Consider the following 22,916-nt stretch of genomic DNA (forward strand, 5'->3'; position numbering starts at 1 on the left):
TTCCCCTAATGCTCGGTCAGACATAAATAAACTGTGCAAACATCAAATGCACATTAATCTGATGTTCAGGGGCTTCATATAGTTCTGTTAAGGGAGCAGACAGTTTATTTGCCTTGAGAGCATGTCTAACAAGAGCATGCAAGGGGGTATAGAGAGCATGGAGAGGCTGAGTTTCATCGCCATGCTTTGCTGAGTGTACCTGTCCTAGTGTCATGGTGTCATGGCTGCAGGACAGGTTGCTTTGGCTGTGCCTTGACAGGGGCATGTAATAGGGTGCTCTGGGACTACTGGGCCACATCCAGTATGAGACGACTGTTGGGGGGAAAAAAACAGATCAAGCCGTGTATAGGAAAAATCCATCAACATGAATAAGTCATAGGGCTTTCACTGGAGTCAAAAAGTGGTTGAGAGATCACCAAGTAAAAACATGTGAAACAGAAGAATGTTTAGTAAGACTTGTTCTAATATAAAGAATAGGAAAACCTAAAGAAGTTGGTGGACACAAGTAAGAAGATTCAAAGGCCCAATTCATTTTGTGTGGACGAAAAACTGCAAGCACTCTAAACATGCAGTGTTCCTCTCACACGGCATCATTAATTAATGTTGAAAAACAGATAATGCTAAATGGTTTTCCTCTCTGAACGAAAAACAGAAAAAGTACTCTGTAAAGTCATGTCAACTGCTTCCTACACACTGAGTTGTGTTCGTAGCCGAGTTAAATTAAATAATGTTTGAAGTCATATGGAGTCATACTTGGTAAAACGCAAGAGTAGAAATGAATGTCTTAGAAAATGAGAAACGTCCATTGTATTTATACTTGCTTTCTCAGTTTTACATAACTGCTATCTTTTGCAATAGTTTAGGAGGTCCAGTGTGGAAATGTTGTAGTTCACCATGTCAAAGATGCACATTTTTATGATTGTTAATTAAAACACTATTGATGGATAAACAATAAGCCAAAGGTGGTATAAAAAAATTGGGCTTTATTTTGATGTCTAGAAGGCAACATGCTACTAAACCTGAAATGTTATAGGTAAACTGTTTATCTTAAGGTTGTGACTTATTTTGGATCGTTGGTTCAATCTGCCTACACAGATTTGAGCTGACTTAGTTGTTTTCTTTTAGATCAGTAATAATTGCTGACTTTGAGCTTTATTCCCATCAGCACCAGCTTCCGCACCTAAGAGTGTTGTTGTCAGTGATCTGTCAGTGGTTAGTTTAATTGATTGGAAAAAGATACAAGTCTTGAGTTTCCGATCAATAGTTCACTAGTCAGAATCGACCAAGCTGTACTTTATTGTCACTCTATTCCCCCCCACCTTTTTTTTTCTTTCATGCAAGTTTCTTAAAAAGTAGGTAGTGTGTCCTGGGTGAGCCCTTTATTCTGCTGCCTTGAAATCAGTCAAAGTGCATTGCAATAATTTATTTTCTGGAGCTGGACAAAATGCAATACAGTCAAAAACAGTTCATTGATCCCAAAGGGAAATTACATGCTGCTGTATTTATTAATTCAATATTCTTCAGAGAGTGATTGTAGATGGTGCTGGTGTGTAAAAATATTGTCTCTAAACCGACCAACCCTCCACTGATTGCACATGCAATAAAGCAATAGAAAACTTGTTCAAGACACAAAACAAGTACTGTCTCGGATTTATCAAGTGCTTGTGTGTCGCTCCTTTTTAATGCTGCCCTGGGCAACTGCCCATATGGTCCATGTCAAAAGTTGCCACTGTATATATTTTAATCAAAACCTTCATAATTTGTTGTATTAGACATATTTTAATAACTTCTGCAGCATGTGTTTGCACTTATAGAAACATAAATACATGGTGATTGTTAATATGCTTTTCTTTTCTAACCTAATGACAGTAGGGCTTCAAATACTTGGTATATGAAACGTTTTTACATGTATTCTGATATACTCAAACCCTAGATAGTATTGTATGTCGTATCGCTAATAACATTGATATTATTTAATCTTCTTCCGCTCTGTAAAAGAACAGATGGAATTTAAGGATTAAACAGAGCTTTCTATTCAAAAGAGCGCTTAAGGCTTTATTCAGTTTAGTCAGAGCTGTTGTCATATCAAGCTATTCCTCATCTGCAGAAAGCTTAGCAGACGACATGAAAACAGTAACTCCCCCCCCATTACTCTCTGTTGTCCCATTGCTGCCCACTTGGCTGAGAGCTTCCCTGTGCATCCATGCTGTCCCTTCTCAAGGTCTCTTATTGTGATATGATATGGCAAAACAGTGTGGGGATGCACTTTAATTGGCCTCTCACTGACTGTGCTGTGAAATCCTCTGCAGCCCAGATAGTTCAGAGAGGATTTGTCACAGTTTTTAGTCAGGCTCTTCTTTTGTCTCCGTTTTCTGTTCCTACTCTCTCAGCATTTGTGCTGCTAATGGAGCTTTGAGTTATTTGCATGTTTTAATTTCCATTACTTTTTCATTACGTGGGGAATCCATGTGGATGCAGCGGAGCAGTGTGTGCTGTTGTTCTGCTGAGGGGAGCAGAGCGGGGCATGATTTATTTACTGTACCCTGCTGCACCATGTGTTTTACATACTGTAACTCCTGATTCGTTCTCCTGGATGGTGCTGGGAATTCAGCTGGAGCTGTAAAGGAGCTTACTGGGTGTTTTTGGCAACAGCAGGGGAGATACTGTGGGTGATGTGTTTTGTTCTGTTTATCTCGCCATGCCTCTGCACAGTAAACCTGAAAGACTGCCTCCCAGGGAGCTCTTCCTCTTGCCAAGTTTACTTCCATCCAGAGTTTATGTCTCCTCCTCAATCTCACCTTGCTTATTGACATCTTCTTAACCTAGAATACAATACCTGGCATCTTTGCTCCAGCCTGTTCTCCTGTTGTGCCCTTTCTTATTTTAGTTCACAAGTCATTATGAAGTCAGAGATAAACAGGGCAACCGTCAGTGCGGAGACTAAAGGGAACTGATGTGTTGCATGCTGGGACAACTGGGGCTGGGATTGTCCCATTGCTGACATAATAAGTTTTAAGTAACTGTGACTTAATCTGTGTGTATCTGCAGTTAAAGTAGCTGTTAGCAAAATCAAGGTTAGTGTAATGAGAAAGCACTGCCCCTCTGTTCACCTTGCTCTGGATTATTTAGGTTGCCACAGAAATATGTTGAACAGATGCAGAACTGGCTCACTTGATGTAATCTTTACTTGGTCGGTTTCAGTTTGTTTTTGTTGCAATATGCCTTGCAGGTATATTTATAACCTTGAAATATTTGCCTTTTTTCTCCAAGTTGCAGCCACAAATGTTAATGTATTTCACTCAAAGCATTACAAAATAGTGCATACTTCTGCAAATTATATAGGATTTTTTAAAGTTTTCTACAGATAAATTAACAAAGGTTAATAAGTATCATCGTTAACTGTAACGAACACAGCAGACAAGTCAAGGATACAACTGGGGAAGCATTTAAAGTTGTGTGAGGCTATAAAGCAATATCCTCAGATTTGAACCTCTTACTGACTACTATTCATTCAAGACTTTAGCACAACTACAATCCCAACAAGATCAGAAAACCAACCAAGAGAACCTTGGTAACTCTGGAGAAGCTACAGAGGTCAAGAGCTCAGGTGGGAGAATCTGCAGACAAGACAACTGTTACTTGCGCAATCCACAAAACTGCTATTTAGTGGCAAGAAGAACCATTGTTGAAGAAAAGCCATAAGAAGGCCTTTTTGAAAATTGCCACAGGCCCTATAGAGAAAGCAGCAAACAACTGGAAGAATGCTGATAAATTTCTGTAAATAAATCCAGGAAGAATATCTGTTAGAGGCTATAAAAACTTTGGGCTGAGGTGAAGGCTGACCTTCCAGGAGGACACCGACCCTAAACAAGCAGCCAGAGCTGCAGTGGAATACTTTAGATCAAACCAGATACAAGTGTTAGAAAAGTCCAGTGAAATTGACAAAATGCCGTTTAGATTCTGTGGCAAAGCTTGAAAATGGATGTTCACTGATGTTCTTCATTCACTGTGCTTTTGCTATTTTGCAAAGAAGAATGGACAAACTTTCAGTTTTAGATGCGAAAGGTTGATAGCGACATATTCCAAATGGCTAACAACCGTAACTGCGACAAACGTATTGACTATGCGAAATACAGAAGCTTGGGGTTGTAATGTTGCACTATGTGACGAAGTCAAAGGGGTATGAAAACTTTTAGAAGGCATTGTAGAATAAGAATAAGATTAATTTTTTTACAGCACATTAATTTACTCAATAAGAGCTCTTCGCAGACAAACACTAGCATGCACAGCTATGTCTTCGGTTTGAAGAGCCCTTGTTGGAGACAGTAAATCCCTACCAGCTTCAATGATGCTGCTCTGTAGCTGTGAGGGCAGTGCATTATTCATGGGGCTCATGTTCTTTCTTAAACTATGTTCCCTCTCCAGATGAGCGCGAGGCAGTTCAAAAGAAGACCTTTACTAAATGGGTCAACTCGATCCTTTCCCGAGTTGGCTGTCGCATCTCTGACCTCTACCTGGACCTTCGCGACGGACGCATGCTAATTAAACTGCTAGAGGTCCTGTCTGGAGAACGTCTGGTGAGATATGCTGTCTCTGCTTCCACTTTATTGTCGTAAAAGTTTAATGTTATTTCCGGCTCATTTGTGATGTCTTTTCTTTCAAAAATTCCTGTTTTCTTTTTCTTCCTTGTTTCCTTTGCAGCCGAAGCCCACTAAAGGTCGGATGCGTATCCACTGTTTGGAAAATGTAGACAAGGCCTTGCAGTTTCTCAAAGAGCAGAGGGTACACCTGGAGAACATGGGGTCCCATGACATCGTCGACGGCAACCACCGCCTCATACTTGGGCTCATTTGGACCATCATCCTGCGTTTCCAGGTAAACCGAGGCTGCAACATCTAAAAGATGGTGAAACTTAAAGCTGCAAAGATGCAGAATGTAATCATCTTGTCTGCCTCAAGTATAAAAAGCACCTAGAGGATATACTGTGCTGTGAAACTGATTATTTGAAAAAAAGTACGATCACATTCAATAAATTAAAATAATTAAAGGTTTATTTATTTCAGTTAGTCATTTCACAAAGTGAAACACATGACATACATTATATGTTGTATCTACACACTGATGATTTTAAGCTTTTCTGCTAACTGTGATACTTTTCCGCTTGCAGCTAATGAAAACATTACATTTAAGATTAGAATATTACATCGAACCAACAAAAAAAACTTTTTAATACAGAAATAGGAGCTTGATCTGATAAACGAGCCTCATCTGAAATCATATTGTAATTTATTAAATATAACTGTATTGCACAGATCGACAACAACAACAAAACAATTAATCGGTCCTGTCAGATATGTGCTCATAGCATCTGTCTGTCTAGGAACTAATAAAGAGCAAACAGATGCAATTCATCAGGGGCATCATTTCTTGTAAATCGTTAAAATGGTTTTACTGAGTCTTTTCCTGTTTTTTCTGGATAAACTAGAATCTCAGTGATTCTACATAACTCCTGAGTGCCTCTGTGTATACAGTAGTTAAGTGAATAAACTCAGGCGTAAAGTTTGAATTGCCGTAGCTTCACCCTTTCCTCTGCAGACTTCTTTATTTACTCACAATAACAGTGTGAGGGATCCATGTAAGTTGTGGATATTATTAATGGATGTCTGATTTTGTGCACAAAATGTAAGCAGTTGTTTCTGGGTTTTTACACGACTCTTTTAGGAGCATCTACAACTCACATCTCATTTAGTTTTTCTTCTTCCGTGATTTTTGATTTTGCAGCCAGGTGAATCACACTTGCATAGCTAATGTATGTATTTGTATAAGTCGAGGCATATCTAGGGAGGAGTCTGATAACCACATGTGCATATTATATTACATGATTACCATGTAATATACTTTGATCCATTTGTACATATAATTTTATACATCTAGTTTTTTTGTGCAGATAATCTTTTGCTTTCACCATATGTCTGGTTTATGAAACAAAATTGGAATTGGTTGTTAGTTAGGTAAACAATCAATTCAAGGTTTGAGAGCCTACTCTAATTAAATGGAAGCATAAGAAAGTTTTTATTTAATTTAATCATTACCAGAGGTGAAGTCAGCAGTGTTACACTGCTCTATAGATAAACATAGCTCTACTAATAATTCACATAATATATATATATATATATATATATATATATATATATATATATATATATATATATATATATATATATATATATATATATGTATATATACATATAAGTTTGGACACAACTGTGTGTCCAAACTTTTGGTCTGTACTCAATACATTACTCAATATATTAGTAACAAATGCCTCAAGAGTCTTGCAGTTAGCATGATTAAAGGTATGAGGATTGCTATTTCTAATTGCATTCCCAAAAGAATGAAGTCACCAAAAAACTAAATAACAAAGAATAGAAAGAGAAAATGTGCTGTAAAAAGTAAAAAATCGCTCCTGTTGAATAAATAGCAGACTTTTTCCTACAAAGAAATTACAATTTCCTTTTTAAGGCTTTTTGCAACGTTTGTACATCGTCTGACTTCATTTGTTAAATACCTCCCTCATAGGTACATGTTTAAGGAGGAATAGCAATGGAGGCGTAGCAAAGAGTGTTGTTAGCTAACCATGTATCCACTGCATTCACTAAAAGTGCCATTAAAAATCTGTGTTTTAATTTAACTTTTGGAAAATTTCACAAATCAATTTTTTCTTTATTTGCAGTCAAACCCAACATCCACAAGTATTAGAGTAATTATTGATAGTCAATCAGCAACAATAAACACGTCTCCTTTCCTGTTGTTTTAGTTCAGATGTGTCCACATGCAGGTATCTTATCAGTGAGCAACATTTAAACCTGCAGTTTCGGGATTATTTCTTTCGGGAACGATGCCTTCAGGCTCCAGTATTTTTCGTTCTTTAGAAGCACACCACACATGTCTCTTTCACTCTTATCATCCAGTGGGGAAGGGGAGAGTCAGATATTTATTTTTAATTTGACAGCAGCGTTGTTATTTTTAGAAATGATAGTTCAAACAATAAGTCCTTCTACATTATTCAACTTTTTCAAGAGATAAGTAAAAAAAAAACAGGCTGTATTTTTCAGTCTGCATTAGCCAAGGAGAAGCAAAGCTGCCTAAATTTAGCAATCTCTCAGGACCTGTCGCTTGTATCACATCACTGCTCTAATTACTGGCCCACTGTGTGGGAAATGAACTTCAGTCATTACCACCTATTTTCCACCCATCTTAGCCACTGCTGAGTTTTGTAACAATCCTTTATGACTAATAACATTAATGATACATCACTGGAGATTTACTTTAATTTTACACAAAGATGGAAACCAAAGGAATAAAGTGAGAAACTATTCCCTGATGCAGTGTCCTCTCGGTTGTCTGTGTTCCTACTTCTTTCTTTGTAAAAATCAAATATTAAGTTTTATCATTTACCATCCATCTGGGCTTCCTGTTCTTGATCAGATCCAGGACATTATTGTGGAAACCGGCCAGGCAGACCAGAAGGAGACACACTCAGCTAAAGATGCTCTTCTTCTGTGGTGTCAGATGAAAACTGCGGGGTAAGTACTTTATGTGGCCTTTAGCATCACCAAGCTGCTGTAAACATCCATCGGGAATTTGCAACCAGGTGCACGTCTGTTACCGTTTCACAACTCCTAGTTTTCATTTCTTAAATTGTGCTAAGAGGGTACATGCTACATTGTAAAAGTATTCAAGCCTCTTGAACTTTCGGTCTCTTTTATCTCATTGCAAACGCAGACATTGGTGTATTTGATCAAATCTTGTCATAAAGTGGTGAAAATAGTGAAAGGAAAATAAAGTGTGCTTTTAAAACATCTGTACAAATAAAAAAATGGAATGGCCTAGTTAAAGTTCAACCCTATATTCAATTGATACACCCAAATTTTTAGCGTTTTATTTGTTCACAATTGTGGATTATTTTGTCATCATCTGTCACATACTTTTCAATTAAAATACATTGAAGTTTGAGTTTTTAACATCTGGTAATGTGAAAAAGAAAAAGTGTGAACACTTTAGCAAGGGATTGTAGGATCACAGTTTTTGTGAACTACTGTAATTGCTATGTCTAAGAACGGGGATCGATAGAACAAGTTTTGAACTGCTGAAGCAATATCAAAAGCTAGTGCTTCACACAGAGAAATACAAATAGTTCTGTATAAAAACGTATTTTTCTTCAAGGCTTAAAGCTATGGATATGAAAGACTCCGCTTTATACGGAGCATAGACATTGATTTGAAGCTTGAGCTTCGCAGAAATATCCTTTCATGTTCAGTCGGTGACATCCCATCACTGTTATTTCACAGATACCCGAACGTCAACATCACAAACTTCACCAATAGCTGGAAAGACGGAATGGCCTTCAACGCCCTCATACACAAACACCGGTGAGGAAAGATGAATAATGAAACTGCTCTCACCAGCTTACACATCTGAAAACATAGTCCAAACCTGCCTGCTCTGTGTCTCCCCTAGTTTTTCTCTTTCATCTCTCGCCCTGTGTTGTCTTTTTTGCCCTTTCATGTCTCTGCTAGGCCTGATCTGGTGGACTATACCAAACTGAAGAGGTCCAATCCCACCCACAACCTCCAGAACGCCTTTAATGTGGCAGAACAGAAACTTGGCGTAACCAAACTGTTAGACCCAGAAGGCGAGTGACCGATAATAACTGTGAAGACCTCCATGTAGAACTAAATGTTTATCAGGATAAATCTTGGTGACTAAAACAAACACCTCAGGAGAGGTGATGCCTCTCGCTGTGGTGATTAACTCGCTTGGCATTTTGTTTTGCAGATGTGTTCACAGAGAACCCAGATGAAAAATCCATCATCACGTACGTTGTGGCGTTTTACCACTACTTCTCTAAGATGAAGCAGCTTGCTGTCGAGGGAAAGAGAGTTGGAAAGGTGAGATGGAAACACGGCACTCATTAGTCTGTCAGGCCGGCAGTCTTGTTTATATATTTGCCTTCCTTATTCAGGTTCTGGATCAAGCTATAGAGACGGAGAGGATGATCGATAAGTACGAGACGCTGGCTTCAGACTTGCTGACATGGATCGAGCAGACCATCGTCGTGCTAAACAACAGGAAGCTTGCCAATTCTCTGACAGGAGTCCAGCAGCAGCTTCAGGCCTTCAACACGTACCGGACTGTGGAGAAACCGCCCAAGTGAGTCAAAAACCCTTATTGAAATCAGTCGCTCTATTCTTGCATCTCTTTTTGTTTTGATATGTGCTGGTCTCTGTGAACCACCTTGTGGTTGAAATGTGTTTAATTTTTCTCAGGTTCCAGGAGAAAGGGAATCTGGAGGTGCTGCTCTTCACCATTCAGAGTCGCATGAGGGCCAACAACCAGAGGGTCTACACGCCGAAAGAGGGAGCCTTGGTGTCAGACATCAACAGGGTGAGAAGTTGTCCTGGGAAAAAACCAGCGGTCTGCTCCACACAGATCTCTCAATAAAAGTTTCACTGTGTTTGGAAGTTGGAAAAAAAATACAGGTGCTAATAAAAGAACTGTTTCATTGTTCGTTTATTCTGTTTTTAAAAAACAGAACAGTTTTTTCAATATTAAAAAAAATATTTTGAATAATGCATTGATGCTCTACCAATATTGTATTGTTCACCAGGCATAAAATACTGACTATGACATGTGACTTTTAGAGTGCTTTGCAAACATATTTTGTAGCTTTTGAATATTTTCACAGGTTGTCATATTTCAACTATTTCGTAAAAGGATTTGACATAACACACCGACACAAATTCTTACATAATTGTGAAGTGGATGGAAAAATGACACATGGTCTAAATTTTTTTTAAAATACAAATTGAAACCAGCGACTCCAGAAAGGGTTTAGTGAAGTGGTCAAAATGGGGAGCCTCTTTAAATCTAAGTGTGGGATCCCAGAGTCAAAATCCAACTTTATTTCAAAACTTTAATTACGCTGTTTTAAGTCTTAAAGGCATTAAGGCATTTGAATCTGGCAAAGAAAAAGTGACATTGGTATAAACACAAAAAATGCACAAAATTAAATAAAACCCTAAAAATGAAGCAAATTATTGACATGTTTTCCCCTTTCTCAGAAGTATTGTCTTCTAAATGTTATTTCCTATCTGACTAAAGAGGTTGGAGGGCCTGTCAAGTTTATCAGGGCAATCATAACTTGACTTTGAGTCATCCTTTGCAGCACCACTTATAAAACAACAAAAGTGTGGCACACATGTGTACTCAGGCTGCCACCACCGTGCTTAATAATAAGGATGATGAGCACATAACATTCCCGTAAAACACATTGAAGTTCCTGGTCATAATAATGTTTATGGGGTATGAATACGTTTCCATGGTGTATGTCAAAATACACAGATTTGTCTCAGCACACATCCATTCTACATTGTCAGGATATTCTTTAAGCATCAGAGTTTCTCATCCAGGATGAGATCAAGCAGAAGGGAGCATCTAAATTTTTTAAACACCTCACACATCCCAGTGCTGTTGATGCTAAAACGACGAGGCTCGCAAACACTACAAAGACTCAGGATGCTTCTCATCATCCCCATCGCAGGCCTGGGAGCGTCTGGAAAGGGCGGAGCATGAGCGGGAACGGGTCCTGAGGGACGAGCTGATCCGGCAGGAGAAGCTGGAACAGATGGCGCGAAGATTCGACAGGAAGGCGGCCATGAGGGAAACGTGGCTCCTGGAGAACCAAAGACTAGTGGCTCAGGTCAGCCGACTGCTGTAAACCGAGAGCTGGTTTTAAATGTGTTTCTGTTTCATTTAAGCTTCAAAAACAGGTTGAGGTTAAAACATATAGAGATATGAAAAAATAACTGTTCCCTGTGAAAATTCTTTATTAGGTTATATCAAAGCCTGTTGAACTGAGCCACACATAAAACTAAAATACAAATCAACATTCACTCTGCACACGCTCCTCAGGATAACTTTGGTTACGACCTGCCAGCCGTGGAAGCAGCTAAGAAGAAGCACGACGCCATCGAGACAGACATCGCCGCATACAAAGAGCGCGTTCAGGCGCTGGTGAACATCTCCAAGGAGCTGGAGTCTGAGCGTTACCACGACGCCAAGCGGATCGACGTGCGAAAAGACAACATCCTGCGACTGTGGGACTACTTGCAAGAGCTGCTGAGGTCCCGCAGAGGGCGTCTGGATATGAATCTCACCCTGCAAAGGATCTTCCAGGAGATGCTCTACATCATCAGCTGGATGGATGAAATGAAGGTAAAAATCATGTGTACTGACTTGAAAGAAACATTAACATTTCATGATGAAACCTAATTCAAAAGCCTCTCCTCAGGCACGACTGCTCTCTCCTGACTTTGGGAAACACTTGTTAGAGGTGGAGGACTTGCTTCAAAAACACGCTCTGCTAGAGAACGACATCGCCCTGCAGGCAGAGAGGGTACAGAGTGCCAGTGCTGCTGCTCTGAAGTTTGCAAACGGAGATAGTAAGTGGAACACACTCATTGCTCCTCTGGGAAACTTAAAAAAAACCATTAATGTGATGCATTGATTAGAGATTTTAAATGAAGCAGAGCATATTGCAGATGTGAATGTTGTTTTAGGGTAGGGTTAGGGTTAATCTTGTTCTCAGGTCTTCTAATTATGCTAATATTAATAAATATATAACCATAGTTTAAATATTTTATATCAAATATATTTTAACGATGTATATAGTTTACAGTGGGATATAATCCTTAGGTAAAGAGACAAACCTCCAAGAAAATGAAAAAATATGAACTAACAGCATGTTCTAATAGCTATTAACAACTTATATTGTTGACATACTTTCTCTTTCCAGGCTATAAGCCATGTGATCCTCAAGTGATTCGAGACAGGGTGCAGCACCTCAACCTTTGCTACCAGGAGCTTTGCACCCTGGCCGCACAGAGGAGAGCTCGGCTGGAGCAGTCCCGCCGCTTCTGGAACTGTCTGTGGGAGGTGGCGGAGCTGGAGAGCTGGATTAGAGAGAAAGAGCAGCTTTTCTCCTCTCTGGATTATGGCAAGGACCTGACGAGTGTGCTGGTGCTCCAGAGCAAGCACAGCGCCTTCGAGGACGAGCTTGGAGCTCGTCGCAACAACCTGCAGCAGGTCTTGGCTGAAGGGGATAAGATGATCCAGGCCAAGCACTTTGGCTCTCCAAAGATCCAGGAGTGCATGGATGACATCAAGAGGCAGTGGCAGCAGCTGGAGGACCTGGCTGCATTTCGAAAGCAGAACCTTCGGGACACCCAGACATTCTTCCAGTTTCAGGGTGATGCTGACGAACTTAAAGCCTGGCTGCTGGATGCCAAGAGGCAGATGAGCAGCAATGACGTTGGTCACGATGAGTACACAACTCAGCGACTACTGAAAAACCAGAACAACTTGAGAAACGAAGCCATCAAGAATGGAGCCACCATTGATGCGCTGTCCAAACAGGCCAGCGCTCTGCCAGAGGAGCTACAAAACACCCCTGACATTCAGAGACGTCTAAAAGACATCAAGGACCTTTACATGGAGCTCCTGACTCTGGCTGACCTGAGGCAGAAGAAACTGGATGACACCATGGCTCTGTACACCATCTTCAGTGAGACGGACGCTTGTGAGCTCTGGATGAGCACGAAGGAGACATGGCTGGTGGATTTAGAGGTTCCTGAGAACCTGGAGGATTTGGAAGTGGTACAGAACAGGTAGACCATCAAGAAGATGCCATTAGAGATCATTCGTCTAAACTGAACTAATTGGCTGGAATTTTCTGCATCACATTGACCGCTGCTGTTATTCTAACTAACAATTTTCTTATTTGCAGATTAAGCGCTCTAGCTCAAGAAATGGTGAACGTTCAGTCAAGAGTAGATGACGTCAACAAAGCTGCAAAACAGCTTGAGGAGAGCAGACACCCTCGCACCAAAGACATCAAGGAATGCCAGACACGACTCAATAAGAGGTACATCCTGGACAGGTTGCCAGTCCATCACAGGGGAACACAGAGACCCACTGGACAAACATCCATGCAAATGGTATTTTTAAGAAAAATTATTTGTGAGGTATGATCCTTAGTGTAGCAGTCCACAACTGAGCCGTCCGAGATTCCAATTTCAAACTTGGCATCTTTGCATTTTGGCCCCCTTCTCATCTCTACCCATTTTTAGTCTAAATATAGTCAAGTATGGCCACCAGAACAAATAAAATAAATTTTAAAAAACTGACTGTTTTTCATAATATTGCCTTACTGGCAGCATGCAGCAACAGGTGGGGAATTTACTTGACATCTCATTAATAGTACTTTCAACCACAACTACAGTGATGTTGAGACATTAAATTTATCGTTTTGTCAGCATAAGTTTTATAAGTTATAAGTAAACAATAATATAATCTTTACTCGCAACCCAGTGGAGAGTAAAGATTATCCTTAGATTTTTAAATGAATAAATTTCATCTTGTTTTTCTAAATAAAATTTTTTCTTTACTAAATTCCTGTGTTTTAGGTCATTGCTATCAGATAAGACAGGTAATAAGGCCGAGAAAATGAAATGTTCTTAGAATAGTGTATTACATTTTTCTTGGCATATAAATGATGAAATTAAGCTTAGTGAATGAAGCTTTTAATGGATTATTTCTTTCTAGATGGGAAGCATTCAAGGCTATGGTGGAGGACAAGAAAAGGAGAGTTGATTCTGCTGTTAGTCTACACAACTATGGGTTGGAGTGTGACGAGACAGAAACCTGGATCAAAGAAAAGACGCGGGTGATTGAGTCTACACAGGATCTGGGCAATGACCTGGCAGCCGTCATGACAATCCAGAGGAAACTGTTTGGCATGGAGAGAGATTTAGCAGCTATTGAGGCCAAGCTCACCTTCCTTAACGAAGAGGCAAACCAGCTGGCCCAGGACCACCCGGAGAACGCAGCAGATATCTTAGCCCGCAGGGCAGAGCTCGACACGGCCTGGGATAGACTTAGAAAGACCCTAAAGGACAGGGAGGACTCTCTAGGTGAGGTCAGTAAGTTACAGACTTTCCTGCAAGACATGGATGACTTCCAGTCCTGGCTATTCAAAACCCAGAAAGCTGTGGCATCTGAGGAGATGCCCACCTCACTGCAGGAGGCCGAAGAATTGCTCAGCCGTCACAACGCTGTGCGAGAAGACATAAACAATCATGAAGAGGACTATCACCGTGTGAGGGACACAGGAGCTCAGGTCACCCAAGGTCAGGAAGATGATCCTCAGTACCAGCAGCTGGAGCAGAGGCTAAATGGGCTGGACCGTGGCTGGTATGAGCTCCAAAAGATGTGGGACAGTCGCAGAAATTTTCTGGACCAGGGTTTGGGCTTCCAGCAGTTCTTGAGGGACGGCAAAGCTGTAGAGGCCATCCTAAATAATCAGGTAAACTTCTCCTGATGATGTCTTTTGGACTAAGTCAAAAACAGCTTGAAAACCTGATGTCAGCAATGCTGCAGGAATTCTGCAAGAATGTTGAGTGGAAGAATGCAGCACTATCAGTTCCAACACTGCACATTTGTCATGTAACTCAGTCAGCAGATTATGGGTTTCTGGACAGTCCGTTTTCATGTTCTCAGCGTTTTTTCTTAATTCCATGATGTCTATTTTATTGCAGGAGTACACGCTGGCCCACATAGACAAGCCTGACACGTTGGCAGGGGCAGAAAAGGCTTTGAAGAAGCACGAAGACTTCGTCAGCACAATGGAAGCCAACGAAGATAAGATTGATGGGGCCCTGCAGGGCGGACAGCGATTGGTGGACAGCAACAACTTGTACTCTCCCAAAGTCCAGGAGAAAATGGACTCAGTCCAGGACAGGTTGTGTTTTGTTTTTGCTTGACTTGAGTTTGTGAGATGACAATGTACGATTTAATCTCTACAGCTGGGTTGAGCAAATACGTTTTCTAAAGGGTCTCACAAGTAATGTAGTTGAGGCTGAGATCATAGGTTGGACTCACTATTACTAACTTTACAGATAAAGAAATTAATATTTCATATGATAGTGTGAATTCAAGCTGTGATGTCTAAAATCAACAGCTTGTTCTCCAAAAACCAGGGAAATAAATCAGTTCTACTGTCCAGTCAGTGAGAAGCTGTGTGATGACTACACACCCTTCCCGTCTTCACTTTATCCTTGTCCAGAATTTCAGATTACACCTGACATTTTGATTGGTTGACATGCTACAGAAAGAGGGGCTTGCCCAGAGTACCAGAGTGCTAATGTAGCCAACCAGAGAAACTACCGGAGTTTTTTTTTCTTTTTCCTTTAATAAAAAGGTTATTTAGTATTTGGATTTGAGTGTAAACACATTCAATAGATCCTTTAAGATGTCGTGAAACCCAGTTTTAAACTGTGTGATAGGTGTGGGATTTAAATCCTGACATCAATTAATATGACCAGATTCAAAGGCCACAACTGAACAGAGACACATGTATCAAAGTTGTAAAACAGGAATTTATGTTATTCGTAGTTTAATTTGTTCTGTGGTGTGAAGGTCAGTCAACCTGTAGTGTATGGCAAACTTTTCATAATAAGTACCAGGTCAGAATATATCTATTTTTCCAAGTATGACTTTTAAAACAGCTGTGGCAAGATCTTGACCTTTTCAGGTTGCTATACCTTAAAAACAATAAGAAAGGATATTCACACATACTGGTTCCCAGAAGTTATAACTTTCAAATTTGTAATTGGAAAGATTTACACATATTGCCTGAAGAAGGAATCTCAGAGTGGGTTTGTCACCAGCCCCAAACTCCAACAAAAGTCCAGCAGCAGTCTTTCTCTTAAAATGTGGTGAAAATTGCACAAATTGTTAGAAGTGCAACATGTTCTTTAGCCTCATTTTGTGAACATGTTGCTAGGGTGCGTGAAAAACAAAATTTACAATGCACTTACAATTGGTATTTCTGCTTCATAAATGTTATATACTGATGAATTGTTCTATGAATTAGTAAGACTGAAATATAAGACATTAACACATTTTTTAAAGTTTTAATTTTAGGCTGAAAATGTAAGCTTTCACAGAAATATCCTCTCATTTCCTTTAGAGATTTGCTTTGTGAAAATGTTTTTTTCTAGCCTCTGCATTATTAGCTTTAGAAAGGGCATTGGAGCTACCACCTTCTCTCCCAATACTCAGCTTGATAGACAGGCACCTGCAATAATGGACATTGATCTTTAACAGAGAGAGCTTTTCTTTTCGGTGAAGTGCAGAAAGACATGACTTTTTGTCAGTGAAGAGGGAGATCTGGTGGATTTGTCTACAGTGTGCAGTGTGAATTATGTCACAGAGAGATTTGTTAGGCAGAGAAGAAAAGGCCAACTCTGTCTGAAACTGTTATTAATGTATGGTATAACTTTGCTTTTGTGTTCGCTCTTCAGGCAAAGCAAGAATAAGAGACGAGCTGTGGATGTTTCTGAAAAGCTGAGAGATAACCGTGACCTTCAGCACTTTCTGCAAAACACTCAAGATGTGAGTTCAATATAGTTTTTGAAAATGATCTAATAATACCTTAGTTATTAGCTATGTGTTTGCGTTCTTTGTCCTTAATATTACTAGGCTATTATTTGGTTGTTATTACTATACCATTGAAGTTAGCCTTCCAGTAACATTTGGTCATAGTAATTTACAGCTCTGGAGAAAAATAAGAGGTCACTTAAAATGATAAATTTCTCTGATTTTACTTCCTATAGGTTTATGTTTGAGTAAAATGAACATTATTCTTCTATTCTATGAACTACTGACGACATGACTACAAGATTCCAAGCAAAAATTTAGTATTTATTTGCAGAAAATGAGAAATGGCCAAAAAAACTAAAAAGATGCAGTGCTTTCAGACCTCAAATAATCCAAAGAAAACAAGTTCATATTCATTTAGAAACAACGATACTAATGTTTTAACTCAGGAAGAGTTCAGAAATCAATATGTGGTGGAATAAGCAGGAGATTTTCAATGGGGTTCAGTGCAGAGGGCTGTATAATAAATATAACTTATCTTCATTATGTAGAACCAGGATTATTTCTCTCAGAAGATGCATTATTAATGCATAATGTTCTTTATTTGTCGCCATGCCTCAGCTGACTGTGTGGATCAATGAAAAGATGCTGACAGCTCAGGATACCTCATATGACGAGGCCAGAAACCTGCACAGCAAGTGGCTCAAACATCAGGCTTTCATGGCAGAGCTGGCCTCCAATAAGGACTGGCTCAATAAAGTAGATCAGGTCAGTAAAGGTTCCATGTTTTTTAAATTGGTTTTTTAATTAAATGGTTTTATTTATCTATAAAGATAAATAAAATCTTAACTTGCAGTGGATTTCTGCTATGACGTATTTGAGAACGAATCCTTTCTCTGTTTACTTTTTGTTTTTGCAGGAGGGTGAGGAGCTCATGGAATCCAAGCCTGAGTTTGAGCCCATTGTGAAGGAGCGCCTGGCCCAGCTTCATGAGCTCTGGGACAAGCTGGAGTCCACAACTCAGGAGAAGGACCGGCTGTTGTTTGATGCCAATCGCTCAGAGCTTTTCGACCAGAGCCTGGCTGATATGAAGAAGTGGCTGGCCGAGCTTCAGCAGCAATTGCAGAGCGGAGATGAGGATGTAAAAGATCTCACAAATGCCAATATTCAGCTGAAAAAGCACCAGGTCTGTATATTCCTCAGAAAAAAAAAAGAGTCTTTTTTTTGTTATTAGTTTTTTCTTTTTGGAGTTTTTTAGCATGTCCCATTTAAAATCGCACAATCTGAAGAATACTGTTCAGTTTAAGCTTTACTTTTAATCTGTTTTAAGCGAATGAACGTTGTGCTTATTGTTTGCTTTTAAAAACAAAACAAACAAACAACAATGCTTATACCTTTTAGACAAAATATATTTGTCCCAAGGGTCAAGCTAAAACACAAATTGTACTAAATAACTTGCCTTTAGTAAAACTTTTTCATGAATTTATATAAGAACATTCATAAGAGCTGTGGGTAAGCTTAGTTTCACGCTTAGTAGGCAGCACTTACTTTTGGTGAATTTACCCTCCACTGCATCTTGATTAGGCTCTTGAAAGGCTATTCATCTTTTTTTTTTCTCCTCCCATCACCGTTTTTCCCATGCCAGATGACGGAGAACCAAGTTCGTGACCGGGCGCGGGAGCTGGACGAGCTCCAGGAGGCTGTCAGGAAGCACGGAGGAGCCAGGGAGGACCAGCCGGAGCTGGAGGCCGAGCAGCAAGCCCTGCAGAGCGAGTTCCAGCAGCTCCTCACGCCGCTGTCCCAGCGCCGAGGCAAGCTGGAGGCTGCCAAAGCTGTCCATCAGTTCTACAGAGACCTGGCTGATGAGCTTGTAAGTGCGGATCTCATTTCACAGGGAATGGAAGAGTCAAAGCGCCTTGCTCTCACAAAATGATTGATAACGGAGAATTTGAATAATGAGGATACGATCCTAACTTGTCGGGACTTTAAGTCCCCTCTGGATGTATCCAGATGCATTGAGGTAGCTTAACGCATCTAAGGAACCTGATCATTTAAAGAAATTTTAAAGAAGTGTTTGGTCTTTAAGATATATTTTTTAAAATCTGCTCTCCTTTTGTTGTTTAGTGCTTCAGCTTATAGCAAAGTCAAGGCATCATGTTTGATTTACGCTGTGAAGGAGCAATAAATCCATGTAAAGAAGACAGCTGTGGAGATGATTTTTTATATGTGGTGCACATCAGAGATCTATGAAGCAATTTTTCAGACTCTGTTTCTGCTTTGTGTTCTTATCATCACAATCTTTTTTTCCCCTTTTTCCTTTTGTGTCTTTCAGCTCTGGATTGAGGAGAGGATGCCCCTGGCAATGTCACAGGAGCACGGCAACAATCTTCAAACTGTGCAGATGCTGTTAAAAAAGAACCAGGTGCGAATCTGTCTGTCAGCATTCGTTTTGGTGTAAACTGCTTTGTCCTAGTTTATTTAGTCATTTATTCTGGAAAACAGCACCCTTCAAATTTTGAATTTACATTCAGCGCCTTGCAAAAGTCAAAACCTTTCCACATTTTGTTGTCTTACAACACCAAACTTAATTTATATTTTATTAAGTTTTATGGTTATTTAAAAAAATGAAATATAAGTTAAATATAAGAATTTTTTAATTGAATTGAAATACATTGTAACACAATTTCATGTCATCAAAGTTCGGCAATTTGTATCATCTGAAGAACCACTTTTGGTGCAAAACCAATTTCAACCTTAATAAAAGATTATTTATCAGGTTTTATTAATAAATACTAGAAATGTCATTTATCTACTCAACCTAAAAAAGTACATTTTTACTGTCACTTTTCTGTTTGTCAGTGTTGTAAGGTATTTTCCATTTTTAGAAATATTTTGACGACATAAATTGTTAATTTCAATTTGCATAAATCTTTAGAAAAAGGAACACAAAAGTTTAACTCATATTTACAACAAATATCTTTACTTATGCTACCCTTTAAACTCCTAGCATATAAGTCAGAAACTATAAGTTAGGGGTTAAAATAGTCAGATTTGTTGACTTTTTTTGACAAGCTGTTTTCCTAAGGAGTTTATGCTCTAAAATTTCCAGAGTTCATCCTTGTCTTGTAGTTACGTTTAGCTGTTCTCTCATCTGCTCTGAACCAATTTCTCTCTCTCTGTTGAAAAAACATTCCCAGCACGATACTGTCACCACTATGTTTGCAGTGTTACTTTTCCAGATCAGAGGCAAACGTTACAGCTTATACTCACCATAATTTTCCTTCTGCTTTGTATTCATGCACTGCTTTATGTTGGTTTGTCACATGTCCTAAAATATTACATAGAAGTTTGTGGTCCACTAAGTAACACAATTTGTAAATATGAATGTTTTTTTATTTATTTCCAAGTTGTGCAAGCTGGTGCCCTTCAAATTTTGAGTTCAAAAAGTTTGACTGTGCAAAGAAAACAATGTATATTCTTTTTCCAGCTGCTGGGATTTTCAGTTGTTTTGGCTCCACTGACTTTCCTGTTTCTGTCTGAGTGAACTCACAGTATTGGTTTCCAGTGAAACGACGTACATTTGCTGTCTTTCTTTCTTTCCACCAGACGCTGCAGAGGGAGATCGAGGGCCACCAGCCTCGTGTCGGCGAAGTGCTGGAGCGAGGCAGACGGATGGCGGCTGCGGCCAGCGCGGAGGACAGGCCGGAGGCGGAGCGAATCGGGGACCAGATGCAGGAGCTGGAGGAGGCGTGGGCCCGGCTGCGGGACGAGATGGCCAAACGGCGAGAGAGGCTGAGCGGCTCCAACTTGGCCCAGCAGTATTACAACGATGCTGATGAGGCCGAGGCCTGGATAGGAGAGCAGGAGCTCTATATGATTGCGGATGAAAAGGCGAAGGTTAGTAGAGGAAGGCTCGCTCTGTGTGTGTGTGTGTGTGTGTGTGTGTGCGTGTGTGTGTGTGTGTGTGTGTAAGAGAGACAAGAGAAGGGGCCTGATTAGCTCAGGGAAGTTTCCAAACATGTTTAAAATTCTGATCTTATTATCCTAATCAAAGTAAAGGCATATCAGTCTGTTCAAATACCAAGTAATTAATTTATCAACATGATTACATGGTTTGGGTTCTCTTCAATTAAGAAGATCCGCTTTTTTTTTTTAAGTTTTAAATTAGCTCTCTCTACGGAGAGCTAATTTTGAAGTAATTTGTTTTGCTTTGATGGGTGCGCTCGTCTCCTGTATTTTTCTTCACCGTCCTCCTGTTTTCTCTCATCCTCCAGGATGAGCAGAGTGCCATGCTGATGCTGAAGCGCCACCTGATCCTGAAACAGGCAGTAGACGACTACGCCGCCTCCATTCAGAAGCTTTCCGATCGTGCGCAGAAGACGCTTGCAGAGGACCATCCCGACGGGTGCGTGCTTTAATTCTGTATAGTGGTCCTAATTTACTCTATCCCAGTCAGATGTGGTTTAGGCTGACAGGAGTGACAAGCATGTAAATGTGTGTCTTAATCAGCAGCTTCATCTAGAGTTAACCAAACTGTGATCTCTTGACCTGGTTTTTAAGTCTCTCAATCTAATTTCCTTCCACCCTCTCCCTTCATTATCTTTCAGGGAGGAGATCATAAGGCGACAGGGTCAGGTAGATAAGCAGTACGCAGGCCTGAAGGAGCTGGCAGAGGACCGCAGGAAGAAACTGAACCACACCTACCATCACTTCCTGCTGAGCAGAGAGGTGGAGGACCTGGAACACTGGATTGCAGAGAAAGACGTTGTGGCGTCCTCGCAGGAGATGGGACAGGACCTGGACCACGTCACGGTATCATAAGCAGAAATTGAGGGAAAAATAACCAAAACTATGAAACATTTCTGTTAAGTGTGATTGTCTCTGTCTTTAAGGAAGGTTTCTAGTGATTATTTTTTTGTTTGCTCCTCAGCTTCTGAGGGATAAATTCAGAGAGTTTTCGCGGGACATGGGGATGATAGGTCAGGATCGGGTGGACATGGTCAACCAGACCATAGATGAGCTGATTGAAACGGGCCACAGCGAGGCGGCCACCCTGGCAGAGTGGAAGGACGGCATAAACGAGAGCTGGGCCGATCTCCTGGAGCTCATCGACACTCGATCTCAGCTCCTCACGGCGTCTTACGATCTCCTCAAGTAAGTAGAAGACATCTTACCACCTTCCAATAAGATACTCAGAAGTCTGTGGTTGCATTTTAACACAGAATGAATACATAAAAGGAATGCCGTCAAAACAGAAAACATTTGAAACAATTAATCGGATTGATTGTGATGAATCGATTACTAAAATAATCATCACCTAATTTAGTAATTGATTAATGGTTAACTGGAGTATACTGAGTCCAAATAAAAGGTTGTTTACTGAATGAACAACACACTCAGAGCAGTAACTAAGTCAAACTTATACCAAATATATACATTTTGCAGTAAAGATAAAATATAAAACTTTGTCTGTAAATATGTTCTACCCAGAACTCCTCAAATCACAATTTCAGCTTTACCTTCACTCTCACAGTGATCTTTTTATATCTGATTAATGAATTAATTGTCAGAATAATCCATAGATTAATCGATAACTAAAATAATCATTATTTTCAGCCTCGGTCTGCATGCAATAGCATAGTTGAAAAACATTAACATGGTGCCTACATCTCACAGATGTCATGGTCATGATGAATGCAGTGATACTAAGAGCCCATTCTTCTTGAAGGTACTTTGATGATGGAAAGGAGTTGGTGACGCAGATTCACGAGAAGCAGAAAGAGCTGCCAGAGGACGTGGGAGACGATTTCAGCAAAGCCGAGTCCTTCCACAGGATGCACGCCGCTTTTGAGAGAGACATCACCGCCCTGGGCAAACAGGTAGAACACAAGAGAACGGCTCTTTGCTCTGAAGCAACACAGCAGGCGGAGGCCGAGAGGTGCACTTTGATGATTTGTATCTGATACGGCCAGAGAGTGCTGTAATGTGTCTGCAACTGTGGAAGGTTAGAGGTGATTGTTTAAGAGGCAGGGTTTCTTTTATTTGTTTTTCTTTAGCAAGAAAACGATGCAGCTTACACAAAATGTTTAAATGTAATCATTGAGGTCCAATATATTTTTATTTATCATAAGAAAGTAAAATGTTTCTGAGTGTCTTTCAGCATTTGGGTTGAAATGATGACAGAGTAGATAGATAGGCAAAGTTTGGCAGCAATATTTTATTTGTTCAACTTTTAATAACTGGCTTATTAGTACAGTAAAACCTCTGAAGAGTAAATTAGCAATAGACCGATGAGAGGTTTATGTGCACTAATCATTTTGAAAGCTGCCCTTCTCCTACATTATTTCATCACCATCAAGAAGCCCCACAGCATGTTGCTGCCACCATCGTGTATAACAACAATGTTCTTAGGTTTA

At 40.0% G+C, this 22,916-nt stretch overlaps 1 protein-coding gene across 3 annotated transcripts in view; it reads left to right on the plus strand.

The window, feature by feature from the left end:
* Window positions 1-22,916, plus strand: part of LOC102223029 (spectrin beta chain, erythrocytic-like) — a 48,234-nt gene that overhangs the window by 13,709 nt on the left and 11,609 nt on the right. For all 3 annotated transcript variants that reach the window (XM_023352537.1, XM_023352538.1, XM_014468833.2), the window contains 25 exons: window positions 4,426-4,577; window positions 4,702-4,875; window positions 7,489-7,586; window positions 8,352-8,432; window positions 8,580-8,695; window positions 8,839-8,951; window positions 9,026-9,213; window positions 9,330-9,447; window positions 10,604-10,762; window positions 10,975-11,277; window positions 11,354-11,504; window positions 11,858-12,728; window positions 12,848-12,985; window positions 13,666-14,425; window positions 14,658-14,860; window positions 16,425-16,515; window positions 17,122-17,268; window positions 17,420-17,686; window positions 18,146-18,370; window positions 18,833-18,922; window positions 20,107-20,397; window positions 20,775-20,905; window positions 21,108-21,312; window positions 21,431-21,654; window positions 22,229-22,379. In XM_023352537.1, coding sequence (XP_023208305.1) covers window positions 4,426-4,577; window positions 4,702-4,875; window positions 7,489-7,586; window positions 8,352-8,432; window positions 8,580-8,695; window positions 8,839-8,951; window positions 9,026-9,213; window positions 9,330-9,447; window positions 10,604-10,762; window positions 10,975-11,277; window positions 11,354-11,504; window positions 11,858-12,728; window positions 12,848-12,985; window positions 13,666-14,425; window positions 14,658-14,860; window positions 16,425-16,515; window positions 17,122-17,268; window positions 17,420-17,686; window positions 18,146-18,370; window positions 18,833-18,922; window positions 20,107-20,397; window positions 20,775-20,905; window positions 21,108-21,312; window positions 21,431-21,654; window positions 22,229-22,379 — 5,447 coding nt within the window. The remainder of the gene's footprint in view (window positions 1-4,425; window positions 4,578-4,701; window positions 4,876-7,488; window positions 7,587-8,351; window positions 8,433-8,579; window positions 8,696-8,838; window positions 8,952-9,025; window positions 9,214-9,329; window positions 9,448-10,603; window positions 10,763-10,974; window positions 11,278-11,353; window positions 11,505-11,857; window positions 12,729-12,847; window positions 12,986-13,665; window positions 14,426-14,657; window positions 14,861-16,424; window positions 16,516-17,121; window positions 17,269-17,419; window positions 17,687-18,145; window positions 18,371-18,832; window positions 18,923-20,106; window positions 20,398-20,774; window positions 20,906-21,107; window positions 21,313-21,430; window positions 21,655-22,228; window positions 22,380-22,916) is intronic.

This window comes from Xiphophorus maculatus, chromosome 19 (genome assembly GCF_002775205.1).
Source record: "Xiphophorus maculatus strain JP 163 A chromosome 19, X_maculatus-5.0-male, whole genome shotgun sequence".
NCBI classification, from domain to species: Eukaryota; Metazoa; Chordata; class Actinopteri; order Cyprinodontiformes; family Poeciliidae; genus Xiphophorus; species Xiphophorus maculatus.